This window comes from Phodopus roborovskii, unplaced genomic scaffold (genome assembly GCF_943737965.1).
Source record: "Phodopus roborovskii unplaced genomic scaffold, PHOROB, whole genome shotgun sequence".
Lineage (NCBI taxonomy): Eukaryota > Metazoa > Chordata > Mammalia > Rodentia > Cricetidae > Phodopus > Phodopus roborovskii.
The window spans coordinates 5,773,613-5,789,914 of record NW_026126567.1 but is presented as its reverse complement, the minus strand read 5'-3'; the positions used below and the strand labels follow the sequence as shown (position 1 = coordinate 5,789,914).

At 51.7% G+C, this 16,302-nt stretch overlaps 1 protein-coding gene across 1 annotated transcript in view; it reads right to left on the bottom strand.

Annotated features, from left to right (window-relative positions):
- The window catches only part of Ndrg1 (N-myc downstream regulated 1), a 37,936-nt gene that overhangs the window by 9,167 nt on the left and 12,467 nt on the right, over positions 1–16,302 (bottom strand). The window contains 7 exon segments of the mRNA XM_051202453.1: positions 1,114–1,170; positions 2,895–2,981; positions 4,197–4,257; positions 4,950–4,969; positions 4,971–5,013; positions 6,383–6,503; positions 8,266–8,371. Coding sequence (XP_051058410.1) covers positions 1,114–1,170; positions 2,895–2,981; positions 4,197–4,257; positions 4,950–4,969; positions 4,971–5,013; positions 6,383–6,503; positions 8,266–8,371 — 495 coding nt within the window.

The following is a 16,302-nucleotide window of genomic DNA, read 5'->3' as shown; positions in this document are numbered from 1 at the left end:
GCTCTGCCTTCAGCCCATGGAAGAACTAGGCACAGGTGGAGGCTTCAGAGAGTTGGATGCTGCAGTTGGCAAGTTCAAATCCCAGTCACGCTTCTCCTGGCTTGGGAGACCTTACTGAGTCATTCAGACTCTGGCCTGAATTTTCTCCCCTCAGAATGGTGCCTGAGCTGATTCTATGGAATGTGTGTGGTTACAGAGCTCCTGGGCTGACTCTACGGAATAAATGTGTGCTCACGGGGCTCCTGAGCTGATTCTATGGAACGTCTGTGGTCCCCCACCGATTCTATGAGCTAATACTGGGGATGGAGCCCCAGGCAGACACGGAGCTGGTCCTGCAGGCATATACACTGAAGATGTCACTCATAAAAACCCCAAACTATGACAAACAAAGGGGCCATCAGGAAAGCTGCGGTATGTGCGCTGAGTGAAATATTACACATACCAAATAGATGACGGTGTCCAAAACCTAAGTAGATTCTAAAATAATCTAAAAGTCGGCGTGCTAAGGGCGAGAGGCCACAGCGAAGAGAGTAGCGCAGTACGGGATTCATAGACGAATATCTAGCGTGACAGAAAGCAGTGTCTGGAAGGCATGAGAAGAGGTTCCGGACAGGGCGGTGCCGGAAGGACACTTCCACTATCGTAGTCATTCTGAAGCCGGAAGGATTTACTTTAATACATGCCGCACACTGTGCTTCAACTAAAGGGTTACCAAGAAGCCCCACCCCCGGGCTTCTGCGGGAGGGGAAGAGGGGGATCAGGGATGGTGTCCCCGGTGGGCTGCCCATGCCAGTGGATAACCCTATCAGCAGCTTACATACCAGCCAGATTCACTAATAATAATATTAATAAAAAGCCACACGTTTATTCGGGAAGGAGATCTGGGAAGAGCTGGAGGGGACATTGTACACATGTATGAAATCCTAGAAAAGGGTGCCTATAGAACACCAGTATGAATGGCTTGCTGGCTGTGAGTCAGTATTTCACGATTATTCACAGACCTCACTCTGGGTCACCCCTTGATTATGTTTTGTGTTTACCAGCCCCGTGTGGCCCCGTGCTGAGTGCCACCTGGTTAACTGCTCAGTGCAGACAGCAGGACACACCACTCACCTTGCCGAAGAGGTGGGACACGACCATGTCTGGCAGGGCTTGGGTCCACCCGGAGATCTGTGGAGGGTGAAGTGAATGGAGGAAAATCAGCAACAGGACTTAGCAGCAGAGAAAAAAAAAGTCAGCAGCCTGGGGTCCTGGAGGCAGAGTGACACCTGGTTCCCTGAGGCTCACCCCCCTCCTCCGTCTCCAGGACAGCCTGGACAGAGCCTGACTCTGGAAAGTGTGCCATAGGCCACTAACCTAGTTAGTGTTGCTCACTAACCTAGTACCACTGGGAAATAAGAGAGAACCTTAAAAGGTTGAGACCCACAGTAGGCCTCCAGGGCTTTGGGGTAGTTCCTTTTATTTTTGCCCCCAGCCACAAGGTGGCTAGCCTGCTGCTTGACAAAGGGACCAAATCGTCTAAATCTGCTTGTGTGGCCTTAGTTCAGTTCAGTTCTTGACTCTGGTCCCCTCCAGAACCTATAGCCCAGGGCAGGCTAGGCCTGCCTGGCTTTGCATCCGGTTCCTTCCTCTCAGAGCCCACATGGATGGGACATACTGCAAGTGCGGTAGAACCACACAACCCAGGCAGGCCAGGTTCTCCTGCTCCCCAGTACTGAGGCCCCATCTCTCCAAGGCAGTGATGGCCACATCCACAGCGCAGGGTCCACTCAGCCCTGGCCTGACTGCCCCTCCCCCCACCGCCCCCTAGCTTCTCCCCTCCAGCCCAGTTCCTGGTCTGTGAATTCCTTGAAGTCTCTGAATTCATTAATGACCTCTCACACCGCCTCCTGTATACAGCAGGATCTGAAAGCAAGGTAATATATGCCTCCTGTATACAGCAGGATCTGAAAGCAAGGTAACACGCTGTTGGTGCTCAATAAATGTTCAGATCATGACAAAAAGTCCAAACGACTAGTTATACAACAGCAGCTGTATAAATGCTCCAGGTATACTGTAGGTGCTCTACAGATAAGGCAGATACCACAGCTTGAGAAGAGATGGGTGAAGAAGATGGACATTGGACCTGGGGCCCTGAACTGGCTTGATGGTTACCTGCACTGTGGAGCCCTGGGCTGGCTAAAGGCCCTGGGCTTCAGGTCTCTTGGCTATAACTGAAGGTGTTAAAAACCACGTCATGAGGACGCAGCACAGCTCCCACAGTGAGGGTCCAGTGAGGCAGCCAGGCAGGTCTTCCAGGCCAGAGGGACAGACATGGGAATTCACTAAACCCAGAGCACATCTCAGCCAGAGGCCCGTGTCCCAGCCCTCCTTGTTTGGCTCAGAGCAGCTGAGCAGCAGCCAAGTGGGCCCAAACGGAATGTCCCTTTCTGGACTGGAAAAACATAAAACCCAGCGAGGATGCTTTGCTCCTAGCTGCCCTGTGGGCAGGGACAGGACTTCCCATGCTTTAGGAAGAATCACAGCACAGCACCTAGCAGCAGACAGGAAGGAGGTGGGCACCGCTAATACCCTCTTCCTCAACAGCTCCAGCCTGAATGGCTTTGTCCCACCCTGGCTGGAAGCCTCTCCTTACCCTTTGGAGATCCCTAGGGACTTTACAGGAAAAAAAGAAAAGCAACAGGATTAACAGGGACCCTTGGGAGGGCAGCCAGGGCAGACCTACTGAGCAGAAAATGGTTGCTAGCAGAAACAGGGCTGAGGAAGGTTGCTCTCTAGGAGGGTAGGGAAAGTGGAAGGGTGGGGGGCCAAGAAGGCAGCCTTGGGGGGGAGGCCGGAAACCCCCAACCCCCCCGCCTGCCCTGCCCTGCCCTGCCCTGCCCAGCCCAGCCTACCTTGGAGGCAGCCCAGTCCATCCAGCCTTCTGCACAGGGATTCACATTCATAAGCACGAGGCCTTCCACCATCTCAGGGTTGTTGAGCTGTAATCAGAGACACAACGTGAGACGTATCACCAGGGGATTAAAAAGAATACGGAGGCCTTTAAGCCAACAATAGTGGGAGTCTGGAGCTGGTGGGAATTGGCTCCCTGAGGTTCTACTAGCCCAGTCAGAAGCGAACCGGGTCCTCCCAAGGGGAGGAAGAAGCCACAGAAGAAGTAAGAATACATTCACACTTTGGGGACCTGCTAATCATGTCCCGGGCCTCAGCGTCCCCAGATGCCCAGTGCTGCACCAGCCAAGCCATGTCTAAGTGAGAAGGGCCCAGAAATGCCCTGTGGCTCTGCTGCTTGGAATGCCTGTGTATTCAGGACCATGCCAGCATCTACTTGAAGCTGATGCCCAAGCTGAGTTGCCTGAGTACCATCAAGGTGCTGTACTTAGCAGGCATCAAAACACCCCGGGCTGAGGGACATGAGCCACTTTAAGGTAAACTAGCAACGACAAGGAGGACACCCACGGCGCTCGCTACCAGTGGTCACTGTCACATTCGTATGTGTCTCGTTCTTATTTAGACTCCCTCAGGATCGCAGAGGATCTGGGTCACAAAACCCTGCAGACAAAACCCTGCAGGATCTGAGGATGCTGAGCGGGAAGCCATCCACACTCCCTACTCAGGGAATAAGGTCGGTGACCAAAGCCCTGTCCCACTGTAGCATTTCAGCTGTGACATACTCGCACAGGTACCTATGTGGCATATGCCACAAGTGGCCCCGTGGCTCTCTCTTGGGGAATGGAAGTGCAGCTCATTTCTTTTTCCTCTTTGGGTTTTTTTTGATGCTTCTCAAACTTTTTTTTTTTTTTTTTTTTGTCCACATGTGTGTCCCATACATGCATGCATGCAAGTACACACACCCAGCATAGCCATGCAGAAGCCAGGGCAAGGCATGGGTGCTTGCATCTGTTGCTCTCCACCATGTTCCCTTGAGACAAGGTCTCTCAAATAAGAAGCTCTCCTTTTAGGCTAGGCTGGCTGGCCAGAGACATTTCCAGAGTCTCTACCTAAACCCAGCCCATCCCCATGCTGAGGGTACAGGTACCCACAACCATGCCTATCTTCAACATGGGATTGGGGGATTCGAACTCCAGCCCTTAAGTCTCTGTGCCTGCATATAGCAACACTCTTTCCTACTGAGCTTGCTTGCTCCCCAGCCCCTAAATAACTTTTTTTTTCCCAATGTAATTTTACAAACTTACTGCGAAGCGGGTCAGGATGTAGGCGCCAGCTCCTGTTCCCATGCCAATGACACTCTTGAGCCTGGAAACCAAATGAGCATTCAGGTCACCCGAGGGAGATGTATGTGATAGAGTCCCTGCCTGCCCCAATAAACTCCCCCTCACTTACTCCTAAAAGCTCCACCCCTTAGATATCTTTGCTGAGGATGCTGACAAGCTTCCCTGTGCCGTGAGAGGCAGACTGCCCCGACGTGCCCTCCAAGTCCAGAGCTGTGACCTTGGGAGCCTCATCCCTCCTTTTCCCCTTGCTTCAGCCAGCCAAGGCTCTGAGATGACTAGCATTTACAGGAAGGCCCATTAACAAGTTGCCTTACCCCATTCCCAAGCTTTACTCTGGTCTCTGAAACTTGGAATGAGAGCAAATAGGGCCAGAACCATGGGCTTTAACCCTAGGAGAGGTGAGAAAGAAAAGGAGCCTGCAAGGCAGAATGAAAAGAGAAGCCAAGCTCCCAGGGAACACTATTCCAGGAATGTGCCATGGGACCAGTAGGCAAGGACAGAGTGGACATTGGGGCCACTCAAGAAGCAAGGCTGAAGTCACAGAACACAGAGCGGCATGCTGAGCTGGGGGGGGGGAGGGGGGTCCAAGCTGCTGCAAGCTCCTTTTCTGAACTTATCTGAGGTCTCCAAGCAGCATTTTAGTGGTCAGATCAAGGAAGAGGAGACTGGCAGCTGCCCTTAACAACCTTAGAAGAGAGGGTCTCTTGCTCTTACCCAAACTGGTGAAGGACTCCCCGGAAGCATCTCAGCCAGCTGGTCCATGGAGGGGTACATGTACCTTTGGGGGACATGGGGAGGCAGACCTTGAGAACCCAGACCCTTGAAGAAACAAGTCATCCATACCAGAACATTCTGAAAGCCCAACACCAGCTGGCCCCTCCACGGACCAACACAGACACAGCATCCGCACCCCTTGGCATCCACTGTCTGAGGACCCTGCAGCTTCCTCTGCCCTGGTCTTATCAGCTACTTGGGAACCACTTGGCAGTCTACACTCAGAAAGTGGCTAGCAGGAAGATCTGTCCTTCCCCTGGTGAGCTTTAGGGGTAAGATGCTGGGAACAGATATGACACAGACCACATGGCATTTCACAATTGTGGGTGGCCTCAGAAAGAAGGAACTAGAACGAGTGTGAAGGGATCGGAAGCCATCAGGTTCCCTGTGAGGAAAGGGGCTTGGTTGGGAGGACACGGGAGCAAGGGATCACTCTATCCACGTGATCAGCGAGGGCTTCCTAGGAGGTGATGCTGAGATTGTGCCAGAGGCCAATGGGTAACGGATCCCTGACGGGGAACGGATGTGGAGGACCCTGGACGAGCTGGAAGGCACCTAGACAACGTGACTTCACTGGAGACGGCTTCCGGGCAAAGGAGGGGCAGAGATCTGGGAGTGATCACACCTCAGCGTGGTGAGGCGGTCTCCCCGGTACAAGATGGAAAGACCCCCTGACCACTTCCTGTCAGCTTCCTGGGGCTGGGTATACTAGAACAGAGTGGCAGATTCCTAAGCAGGAAGCAGACTCCCAACAGAGGATACAGTCAGTGATTCCCAGTCTTGCTCTCTAATAGCTCCGAGACAAGGGGTGTCACCTAGTCCCGACTCCAGAGGACGGGAGGAAGCCACATCCTGTTCCAACAGTGTTTTACCGTAGTCACCTGGCAAACTTAGGGGCCACACATCCCATATATTAATCTGTATTTCCCCCTGGGGAAGGCACATCATGAGACTTTACTTGGGGAGTAAGAGTCTCTGTGTGTCCCTCCTGATTTTCATCAGCTGGTTAAGAGTTAACTGTACGCCACCATTGAACAAGCTCTTTAGACTTATGTTATGCTATCCTATGTTATGTGTGTTATGATATGTACACACACGTAGCCATAAAAATTTGCTGAAATGAAATATACTGTTTTGTTTGGGCTTTCTTTCCCTTCCTTCCTTCCTTCCTTCCTTCCTTCCTTCCTTCCTTCCTTCCTTCCTTCCTTTCTTTCTAAAAACTTTGAGATGGTTTTGCTATGAGCCCAAGCTAACCTCAAACTAACAATCCTCCTGCCTCAGCTTTCCAAGTGCTGGGATTGCAGGTATGCTTCACCATGGCCAGCTTAGAAATAGTACCCCACCTGCTGCTGGGGCAGGGTCTCTGCTCTTACCCTGCTGGGAAGGATGGGGCACCATCCTGTTGGCCAGGGGCATCCACATGGCAGACAGCAAAATGATGTGTGATCTCCTGCATGTCCTCAGAGTTGAAGAGGGGGTTGTAGCAGGTCTTGTCTGCAGGACACAGGAAAAAAGTTAGGATAGGGGCTGGCAGCAAAGCAGATTCATTTATTCTGTCAGTGAGCAGCAGCAAGGAGGAGCTCCAGAAGTATGCCTAGGTAACCTAGTCGACACACAGAGGGTTCTAGAACCAGTTACGCTAAACAGCTTCACGCAGTGAAACCTCATCTCAAAAGAAAGAGTACAAGTCTGCTCACCCTACCCCCAGGCCTCCCTCTGGTTACAGAGGCAGGAAGAAGTCAGAGCTAAGATCTGGTACAGGGTGGAACTGGTCGCTAAATTCCTTGAATCCCCCTCTTTGGCATAATCGCCATGCGGTTAGAACAAGCTATATTCACTTCTCTGGGCTTCCAAACTGTGAGATCTGGGACGCCTTCCAAGCCACACATAATTCTCAGACAAGAAGTGTCCACCTGTGTCTCCTGGAATGAGCCTCACACTTGCTAAGGGGTTGTTGAAGCAAAACCAGCCAGCTGTGTAGTCGAGGCTGTCCTTGAACTCCTGATCTTCATACCTCTATGCATAAGGGTTAGGATTAGAGAGGGGGTGCACCACTACCACCACACCTGGCGTTGCTTTCTGTAGCTCAGGTTGACCTGTAACTTACTATGTAGTGTAGGTTGGTCTCCCGGCCCCAGATTCCCAAATGCTAGGATGACAACCATAGGCTACCAAGCCTGGCTTGCTTCCTGTCGTCTTAAAAATCCAATGTGTCAATATTCACTACAACACTGTGTATAACAGTTACGCTCAAAGAGCCAAATATCCTCTCTCCAGGGTGGCGGTTTAAATAAAAATAGTCCCAACAGAGGCGGGCAGTAGTGGCGCTTGTCTTTAATACCAGCACTCGGGAGGCAGAGGCAGGCGGCTCTCTGTGAGTTCGAGGCCAGCCGGGTCTATAGAGAAAGTGGCAGGCCAGCCTCCAAAGCCACAGAGAAACTGTATCTCTCTGCTGGCAGATCAGTGTGTAGCTCTCAGCTACGTCTCCAGCACCTTATCTCCCTGCCTCCATGTTCTCTCTCTCTATGCCGTGACCAAACATCTAAAATTGTAAGCGAGCCCCCAATTCGATGCTTTCTTTTATAAGAGTTGCCTTGGTCATGGTGTCTCTTCCCAGCAATAGAATAGTGACTGGGACAGAAGTTGGTACTGGGAGTGGGGGGTTGCTATGGCAGATCTGACCATGATGCTTGTTGGAGAAATATGGAGCAAGTGTGGTTGGCACTCAGAAGGATCCTACTCGCCAACAGCAGAGTGAAGTACTATGAAAGGCTACAACACGCATCCATCTTGGAAACATGGACAAAGCCGGGCGTGAACTAATCACTGAGGACCACACACTGGAGGAGCGTGCTTAAGAGAGTCTTGGAGACATACAGAAAGGAGACAAAGCATCCTCAGAGGGCTGAGGAGCATGTAGGATCAGGGCAGTGGAGAAAGGGGACAAGGCTTCTTCTAAGAATGACTATAGTGTCCTAGGGCTGTTTGTGCTGCTGACTACGCAGATCTCTGTGGTGATGTCAGAGACTGATGCACATATTAATTTTTAAGTCACTGTAACAGGTCGTTAGGTGGCATAGGCACTTGCTTCCTTCCCCAGAGTGTCCAGTACTAACACACAGTATGATCATGTTTTCCCAGACTGAGGCAAGAGTCCCTTCTGGAATAGCTCCAAGTCACAAAGGCCAGAAGAACTGCCAACTACCACGAGCCATGCTTAGCTGGCATTTCCCTCCCCCCAGTGACCCGAACTCACGGTTCATGCCGATGTCATGGTACGTGAGGATGACCGGACGGTTGCCCTTGGGGGTCCCACACAGTGTGACATGCAGGGAGCCATGTAGGGTTTCAATGTCCTGCTCCTGAGGAGAGATCACAGACAGAGCCCTGTTGCATGGGATTCACGGTGGCAGTGTGACTGAACCACTGAGTGTGGACACTTGCCATGATTTCTGAGGACACCCCAAGTACACACAGCTTTGGTCCCCAGGGCTCTGCACTGGGGACAGCAGATGTTTGAGGCCAGAAAGAGGGAGGGATGGAAGGAAAGGAAGGCAGAGTAAAGCTGTGCCAGGAGGCAGAAGACAGGGCCCTGGCAGGTTGTGCACTACGTTCCAGGGACAATTGGCCCCAGCCATGCTCCCTGAAAAGGACTTTGTTTCTGCATCTGGCATGAGCTTCCTTGATTTGCTGCACCTGTACCTCACCTAACCTATGGGCAATAAATATTTGCTTATTTGTAGCTTCCTAGAAGTCACTCCCCATTTCAGAGGACAACCCCTGTTTCCTGTGGGGAGACAGACACAGTGTGATATTTTGAGTAAGAATGGCTCTCCTAGGCAAGGAAAGGAACCCTTTGCTAGGATTAGAATTAGGAAATTAGAAGGCACGGCCTCGCTGGAAAAAGTGTCACTGCGCTCTCAAAAGCCCACACCCGGTCCAGTGTGTACCTCCCTCCCCTCCCCTCCCCTCCCCAGCCTGTGGGTCCGGACGCAGCTCTCAGGCACCACTCCACACCACGCATGCTGCCATGCTCCCTGCCTTGATGATAAAGCCAGCCCCAATTACGTGTTTGTGTTTGTTTCATTCTTTAATAGAAGTTGCCTCAGTCATGGTGTCTCTTCATAGCAAAAGAATAGTGACTATGACAGACAAAGACACACACAGACATACACACACATGCACACACACACACACACACACACACGCATGCACACACATGCATACACACGCGCACACACGGCACCCCTTTGGTTCTAGCATCTGTTGGTGTCCACCCCTCCTGTTTCACAGGCTGAGGTCAATCCCCACGTTGCACCTCTCAAATGGCATGCAATAGTAGGTGATACCAAGCAGAGCTAACCCCACTCACTGTGAAAGTGGACTAGGCTTGACCAGGTAATATGATGGCCTACCTAGAAGCCATCATATTACCACAAGGCAAGGGTTTGCCTGCATTAAACCATCATGCCAGGGATGGTAAATGCAGCAAAAAAGTAGAAGACTCAATGGCATCCACCTCCTGGGACTGTCAGTGTCGTGGGCTAACAACTTCCCTCTCTGGGTTGATGAGAGAACCTGCAATGATCCACCTAAATTCTTTCTCTCTCATGCTTCACACCGAGGCCATCTCTTAGTGATCCACAGCCCTCCCCATGCACCCTCATGAGAGGATGGAGCGTGTCCATCTTTCTTCTGCCCCTAAAAAGACAGGCTCCATCTTAGTTCCAACCCTCACCTCCCTGTGGGCTGCTTTGCCCTGACATCATCATCCGAACCCATGTAGATGGTTGTGACCCTGCCTTTGCCCAATGCTGTCTGTCTACTTTGCTGTCAGTCAAGGCTTCCAAAGACCCAAAACACATCTCCTGGGAGTGAGTTTCCTCATCTGAGAGCAACAGCTTCCTCCTCTGATGTGGGTGGCTCTTGGCTGCCCTCCCCAGCTCAGCTGGGCACACGGAGGCCTTCCTTGTAAGCCAGACCATTTCTCTCCAGATCATTTCTTGCAAGAAGAGCCCTGCAATGCTATGTGACACCTGCATCCACACCTGATGGTCAGGGGTAACAGGCAGGTGACACAGAGGCAGAGGTCCCAGTCAAACCCTTCACTCCACACACTCACACAGGTTGGAAATAGCACAGCCCACTTGCACCTCAGAACACGATGGATGGATAAGCTTGCAACAAGTGTTAAGATTAAAGCAGGACACGGAAAATTCCCAGTGCCATCCTTCTCCCAATATCTAGGACCCATACAAGTCTCCTGAGGCGGGAGACTAGAGTGACGCCCACGGTCTAACGTGAGGGGGATGGAGAAGACACCCACTCAGGAGCTGAGGTCTGGGAAGTCACCCTAACCTGTCCTGTGAGACTCTGGGTGAGCAGAAGGCTGTGAAGCCGATGGGGACAGGGATTGCAGCACAAACAGGTATTTACGCATACACAAGGGAGCCCATGGGTGCACTGGTACAGCATCGCCCATGCCTGCACTAAAACAGCAATGCACGTTTGTAGTAGTAGAGTAATGCATCTGGGTCAACTAATGCAACCGTGCACATGGGCGTACTGGATTTGCAGTGCTCATAGGTAAAGCAGCACACACAAATATACTATTGCAACACTGTGCAAGGACACGGATGTGCTGGTTTTGAGTGGAGAGGTGCACACTCGTATCCTAATATACAGTACACATGGATGTCTGTGAATAGCAGTGCACATGGATGTATTAGTATAGCAGCACACATGCGTGCACTAGCTAAGGCGTGCCCATGGATTCGAAACAAAAGGAACAGGCCCTCATTCCAGAGCCCCACCTCCACAGAATGGCTGTCTGAGTGCTGTTTTCTCTTTGCTGTTTGTACATACTGGAGATGGAACCCGGGGCCTCACACCCAGTAGGCACAAGTGACCAAGCTACAGTCCCAGTCCCCAGTGTGGCATCTCACCAAGGCCCCATCCTGTGTGGGTTGGCTGTGGCCATGCACATCATCTACAACCCCAGCACTGAAGAGGGAGACTTTGGAGACAGCCTGGGCTACACACTGTCTCAAACACACATGAGCACACATACACTTAAGGAAGAGCTAGCTCTGTGTCCCCACCTAGGCACAGAGATACAGGGGTCCTAACCCTTCCTAACCCTGAAGGCTTCTAACGCATGCAAGCCCAGAGCCCTGACTCCCACTCCACTCTACAGAATAGGAATCTGAACTGTGGCAGTGTCTATGAGGAAGGAAGTGAGGATTCTGCAGGCGCAGGCAGGCATTGGCACAGGCGCACTCGGGCGCCGACAGGCACAGCCAGGTACAGGCAGACGCAGACAGGCACCAGAAGACAGTCAGGGATAGGTAGGCACTGGCAGGCACAGGCAGGGACACCTAGCTCCAGCGCAGAGTCTCCTGAGCCATATGCCTTATTGTTCCCCCTTGGGAACACAAAAGCCCAGCCCTGCCTCCCTCCCCCCCCCCTTCCCCTTCAGCCTCGGTCCTGCTTTCCTGCCCAGAGCAAGCTCTGGAAAAATCCATAGGACAGGAGGCGACAGTGCAGCCCCGTGAGACATGGGTCATCTGCTGACCCTGAAGCCACCATGGAAATAATGGCCCATTGTGGAGCCACATTCTTTATTGTCTTCAGGGCTAACCCACATGGCTCCTTCTAAAAATAGACCAAGCCAGCCTCCCGGTGGACAGACACTCCGCTTGAAACCCTTGTCCCATCCGACAAACCTCTCAGAAGGGAGAGCATGTCCCCAACCCAGGAGCCTCAGCAGCAGCAGCAGGCAAGAGGAGCTGGAACACAGCCAGGCAGAGGGGACCCTTAGCACCCACTACCACTGAGACCAGCCTTATGGGGGTGAAGGCGCGTACCTGGCTTTGGTCCACCCCCTTAACCTGAAGGTGTGGACCATTTGTGTCATCATCCCACCAAGACAGAGAAGAGAAGCTAGAGGTCACAGCTGTTTTGGCTTTTTTGGGTCAGCCCAGGTCACAGAAAACATCAGGGTCATAGTGAAAAGCCCAGTCTCCAAGGAAAGAACATGTCTGGGTCAGGGATAGAACATGCCTGGGTCAGGGAAATAAATGTGGAAGTGACCAGGGGAAGCACAGTGGTCTGTGCATAGGATCAAGGTTCGTGGATGCAAGACTGGCCATGCCCTCCATGGCAGTGACCCCTGCCTCCATGTTTCACAGATTAGAGCTAAGTCTTGGAGAAGACAAGAAGGCAAATAAGACAGAGGCCTCCTGTCCACGCATTCCAGTTACCGGAAGAGGGTCAGCCTGACAGAGCCTGGCCTGGGGCAGACATGTCAGCACAGCTCTAAGCCTCGGCTGTCCTTTACTGGTCCAGGGGGCTGTTGCTATAGGAAACCCCAGAGCAGGCAGCTGGCATGTCACCTCCATGCAGATGTGCATCCCTGCCATATGCCAATGGGGCTTCTGAAGCTTTGCTGGGTGCGAAGTGAGAACAGGAACAGGAACGGGACAGGAAATGGGGAACTTCTGTCCTGTGCGCTCAAGCCACGGGGAATGAAAACAAAGGTATAAAGAGAAAGAGAGTAGCCCAAGATGGCTGCCCGTCGGCCTTTCCCGTGGGCTAGTTAATGGGCTTGCAACAACAGAAGCACAAAGACACAGCCTCCAGCCCGGCTTGCTCCAGGAGCTTCAGGAAGTAGGAACCGAGCACAGAGGGCAGCCCACACCGTCTGGCCCTCTACCCTCCAGCAAGCCCTAAAGGGAACAGCTGCTCATTTTCCAGAGTGTTCTGGGTGCCCTAACATCTTCCCATGGAAACCAAATCAGATGAGGTCATTTGAACAAGCACAGGGCCCAGGTAGAAGGCATTAGCCACTGAAGACCTAGTAGCAGAAGCCAGCCAACCAACCTGTGGCCAGAAGTGACTGAGTAGGAAAAGAGTCAACATGAGCACTTGCCCCTACACACACGCACACACGCGCGCGCGCGCACACACACACACACACACACACACGCAGGCACACACGCACACATACACACACGCACGCACACACACACACACACACTTTCAGAGGAGAGTCTGGCTCTGAATGTAGGAACTGAAGCAGCGTCAACGCCCATCTCATCATTACATCACGTGACTTCCCCAGAGTTGTAACTTAGATGCGAACACTAGCAGAGGAGGGGCATCGCCCTTACCAGGCTGTCGTGAAACTCACATATGGCCACACTAAGCAGTTTCCAGAAGCCACTTTCAACTTTACAACCTTCCTGGACTACTGTGTTTCCAGAAATCAACCTAGACTTAAACCTGGAACTAACCCCCATCATACCCCTGGGCATCTTCACGCAGATCTCTTTGCGGAGATAGTTTAGCACTGTGTGTGACATAGTTAGGAAGGGCTGGTTCATCCAGTGGCTTAGACAGACACATCTGGACCACTAGGGCAGGGCTGGACCATCTCAAAGGCATCTGCCAGTTTTGATCATCTAGAATTCCAGAATCATAGTCAAAGAAAATAAGCTCAAATCCCCCCACACTCCCACAACCCCAACTCAAACTTACAGACAGAGCCACCATCCTCTGAGGACCAGATCAAACCATATCCTTCCTGAGGCACTGTAGGCCAGCAGCCACCAGTTGGCACACTAAGGGATCCAGGCACCATTTAGCAAAAGGACACGCATCGATGCGAGCTATCTCTTTTATTGGTGATAGAGTCTTTTCTGGTCAGCTCTGAGCTAGGAAACTCATGTTTGTACTATTGAAAAGAGGTGCCAAAAACTTAAACTCTTAAGACCATGCATGCACAAAGCAGAGTCACCTAGGTTTATTGAAAATCCTAAAGTAGGAGCTATTCTTCATGTAGCAGCCCAGACTGCCTTCAGATGGGCACGGTGGGCATCTGGGTTCCTCGAGCTAACCTCTATGAAATGGGAGGAATAGGGATTGAGTGAAGGCACTGAGCGGTTGCCAAGAAGGCACAGACTAAGCCACACTCCCCCAAAGATTTAACAAGAAATCAATGGACTAGTACAAACCATGTGGTTGGCCAGACAGACCAAAGAGGCAAGCCACAATAGAATCTTAAGGACCCCTCCCCCAAGCCTAGAAATATATAGGAAAGTTCTGCAGGAGACAGTTCCAGCCAAGCTTGGGCTCAAGGGAGCACTTTACAGATGCTGTCACGGTCTCAGCATCCATGAGCAGGGGCAGTGAATTTTCAGCAAGAGCACAGGGTACCTGCTTGGCTTTGTCCATGGACACCATGGCAGGTTAAGTGGGGTTATGAAGCTATGTGAAGTTATCAAGTCACCAAAATACAGCTGCTATGTAGCCCTACTTACACAGGGTGCTTAGAAACAAACTCATTCATAGAAGGTGAAATAGAGCCAGGCGTTGCAAGGCACGCCTTTAGTCCCAGCACTTGAGAGGCAGAGGCAGGAAGATCTCTGGCCTGGTCTACAGAGCCAGTTCCAGGACAGGCTCCAAAGCTAGAGAAACCCTGTATCAAAAAACCAAAAAAAAAAAAAAAAAAAGGAAGGTGTGAAATGGTGATGGAAGGTCCTAAGAGAGGGGAACACAGTCTTGAAATCTATGCATTTACTGCCACCAAACTGCACACTTTAATGGTAAACATAATGCCTATTCTATGTTACTTTACCACAGTGAAAGTCAGAGGAGACCCACAATATCGTGGGGTGTGTTCTGTTTGACCCAGCACTCTCTCTATAATACAAGGTATCTAGACTTTTCCATATCACAAACGAGGAAACTGAGGCAGGAGGGACTGGGTTGACAACTGTTACTTGCACCACTGAGTAACACACATAGCCTTCACTCTGAGAACAGATAATTACTATAGCAACCATGCACTGAGTGAGCAGGAAGGCCCACAGAGCAAAGAAAGCAAGTCACCAGGCTCTTATCTGGGCGAGGCTTGCAAGGCTCAACCCTGACTACACAGGTGGGCCCCAGGGACTGTCAGTCACAGTTCTGCTGAGCCCACAAAGCCAACGAAATAACCAAGGCCCCAGGAGACAGTTTTATGGCTCTTACTACCCTGGAACAAGAGGACACAGTGATTAGAAACACAATCAGGTGTGAAACAGATCAGATGTGTCATGATCTTAGCCACTGCCAATACACAACTTCTGCTCTTACTCTGCCCCTCTGTGTCTCCAGTAGGGACCTAGCAGGGCTGAACAAAATGAACCGAAGTCCTCAGGATGGATTTTCCAGCTCATCACAGTACCCACACATCCCTGAGTTCTAGAGAAAGAGATGGATGATGTGGAGTTCTGGACATTGCACACAAAGCAAGGAGACTAACTAAACACACAAGCTCAATCAATACCTGGGAACAGTGAGCCAAAAATGTGCATTTCCTCCAGTGTAGCCAAACCTGGGCCTGTGCTACCACTTCAGTCCACCTCCGGTTCTCCATCTGAGCTAGATGGACATGACGCTTCCCCTGATTGTTGAGGTGTAAAATGGGGTACTGGCTGGGGTGGTACCTTGAGGATGGGAACAGGCAGTGACTTGCCTCCTTTAGCAACCACAGGGTGGCCTCTGGTGAGCCAGCCACTCTCCAGAACCTTCTCTCTCCTTAACAAGAATGTGGGTGGGACTAGCTAGGGCCATCAAAACTCCGCTCTTGTTCCTGGTGGTGGGCACAGCTCACCCAATGCGTCCCCCAAATCCTCAGCCTCCTGAAAGGCAATGGACCAGATCACAGGAGTCAAACACGACATATCTAATCAGGCAGGGGTGAGGGTGGAGTGACAGGCGGTACTCTGTGGGCCTCCAATACGCTAAACCCCTCCTACATCCTTTACGTCCAAGCTACTGCCCCCACCCCCCTGCACAGGCTCTCTCCTGCCTCTACACACAAGGCCAGTGAGCAGTCTGCTTTTCTTCCGTCTCTGGTGGGATGTATCCTGAATGCATACTACCATGCATTTGGGGGGAGACGGGCTTCTCCTGATGTTCCCACCCATGATCTTAGAAACATCTTTCTTGTCCTCAGAGGAGGACAGACAGAAGCCATGGCCTCAGACCCACACTGTGAGTCCCTGGAGCCTGGAGGTCACAGTAGCCTGCAACCAAACGGATACTAGACCCTTAAATGCCCACCTCATACCTTCATACAATTTATAAGGACCCATGGTGGAGATGAGCAAGCTTCTAGCCCTTGTTCTAATCTTTCCTTTTCCTCCTGGAGTCAAGGCCAGAGTCCCCACCTCTCTGGAAGGATGAGTACACATGGCAGCAAGAAACCCTGGAAGATGTCACAGATGGCTCCTCTGCAGGCATGGGC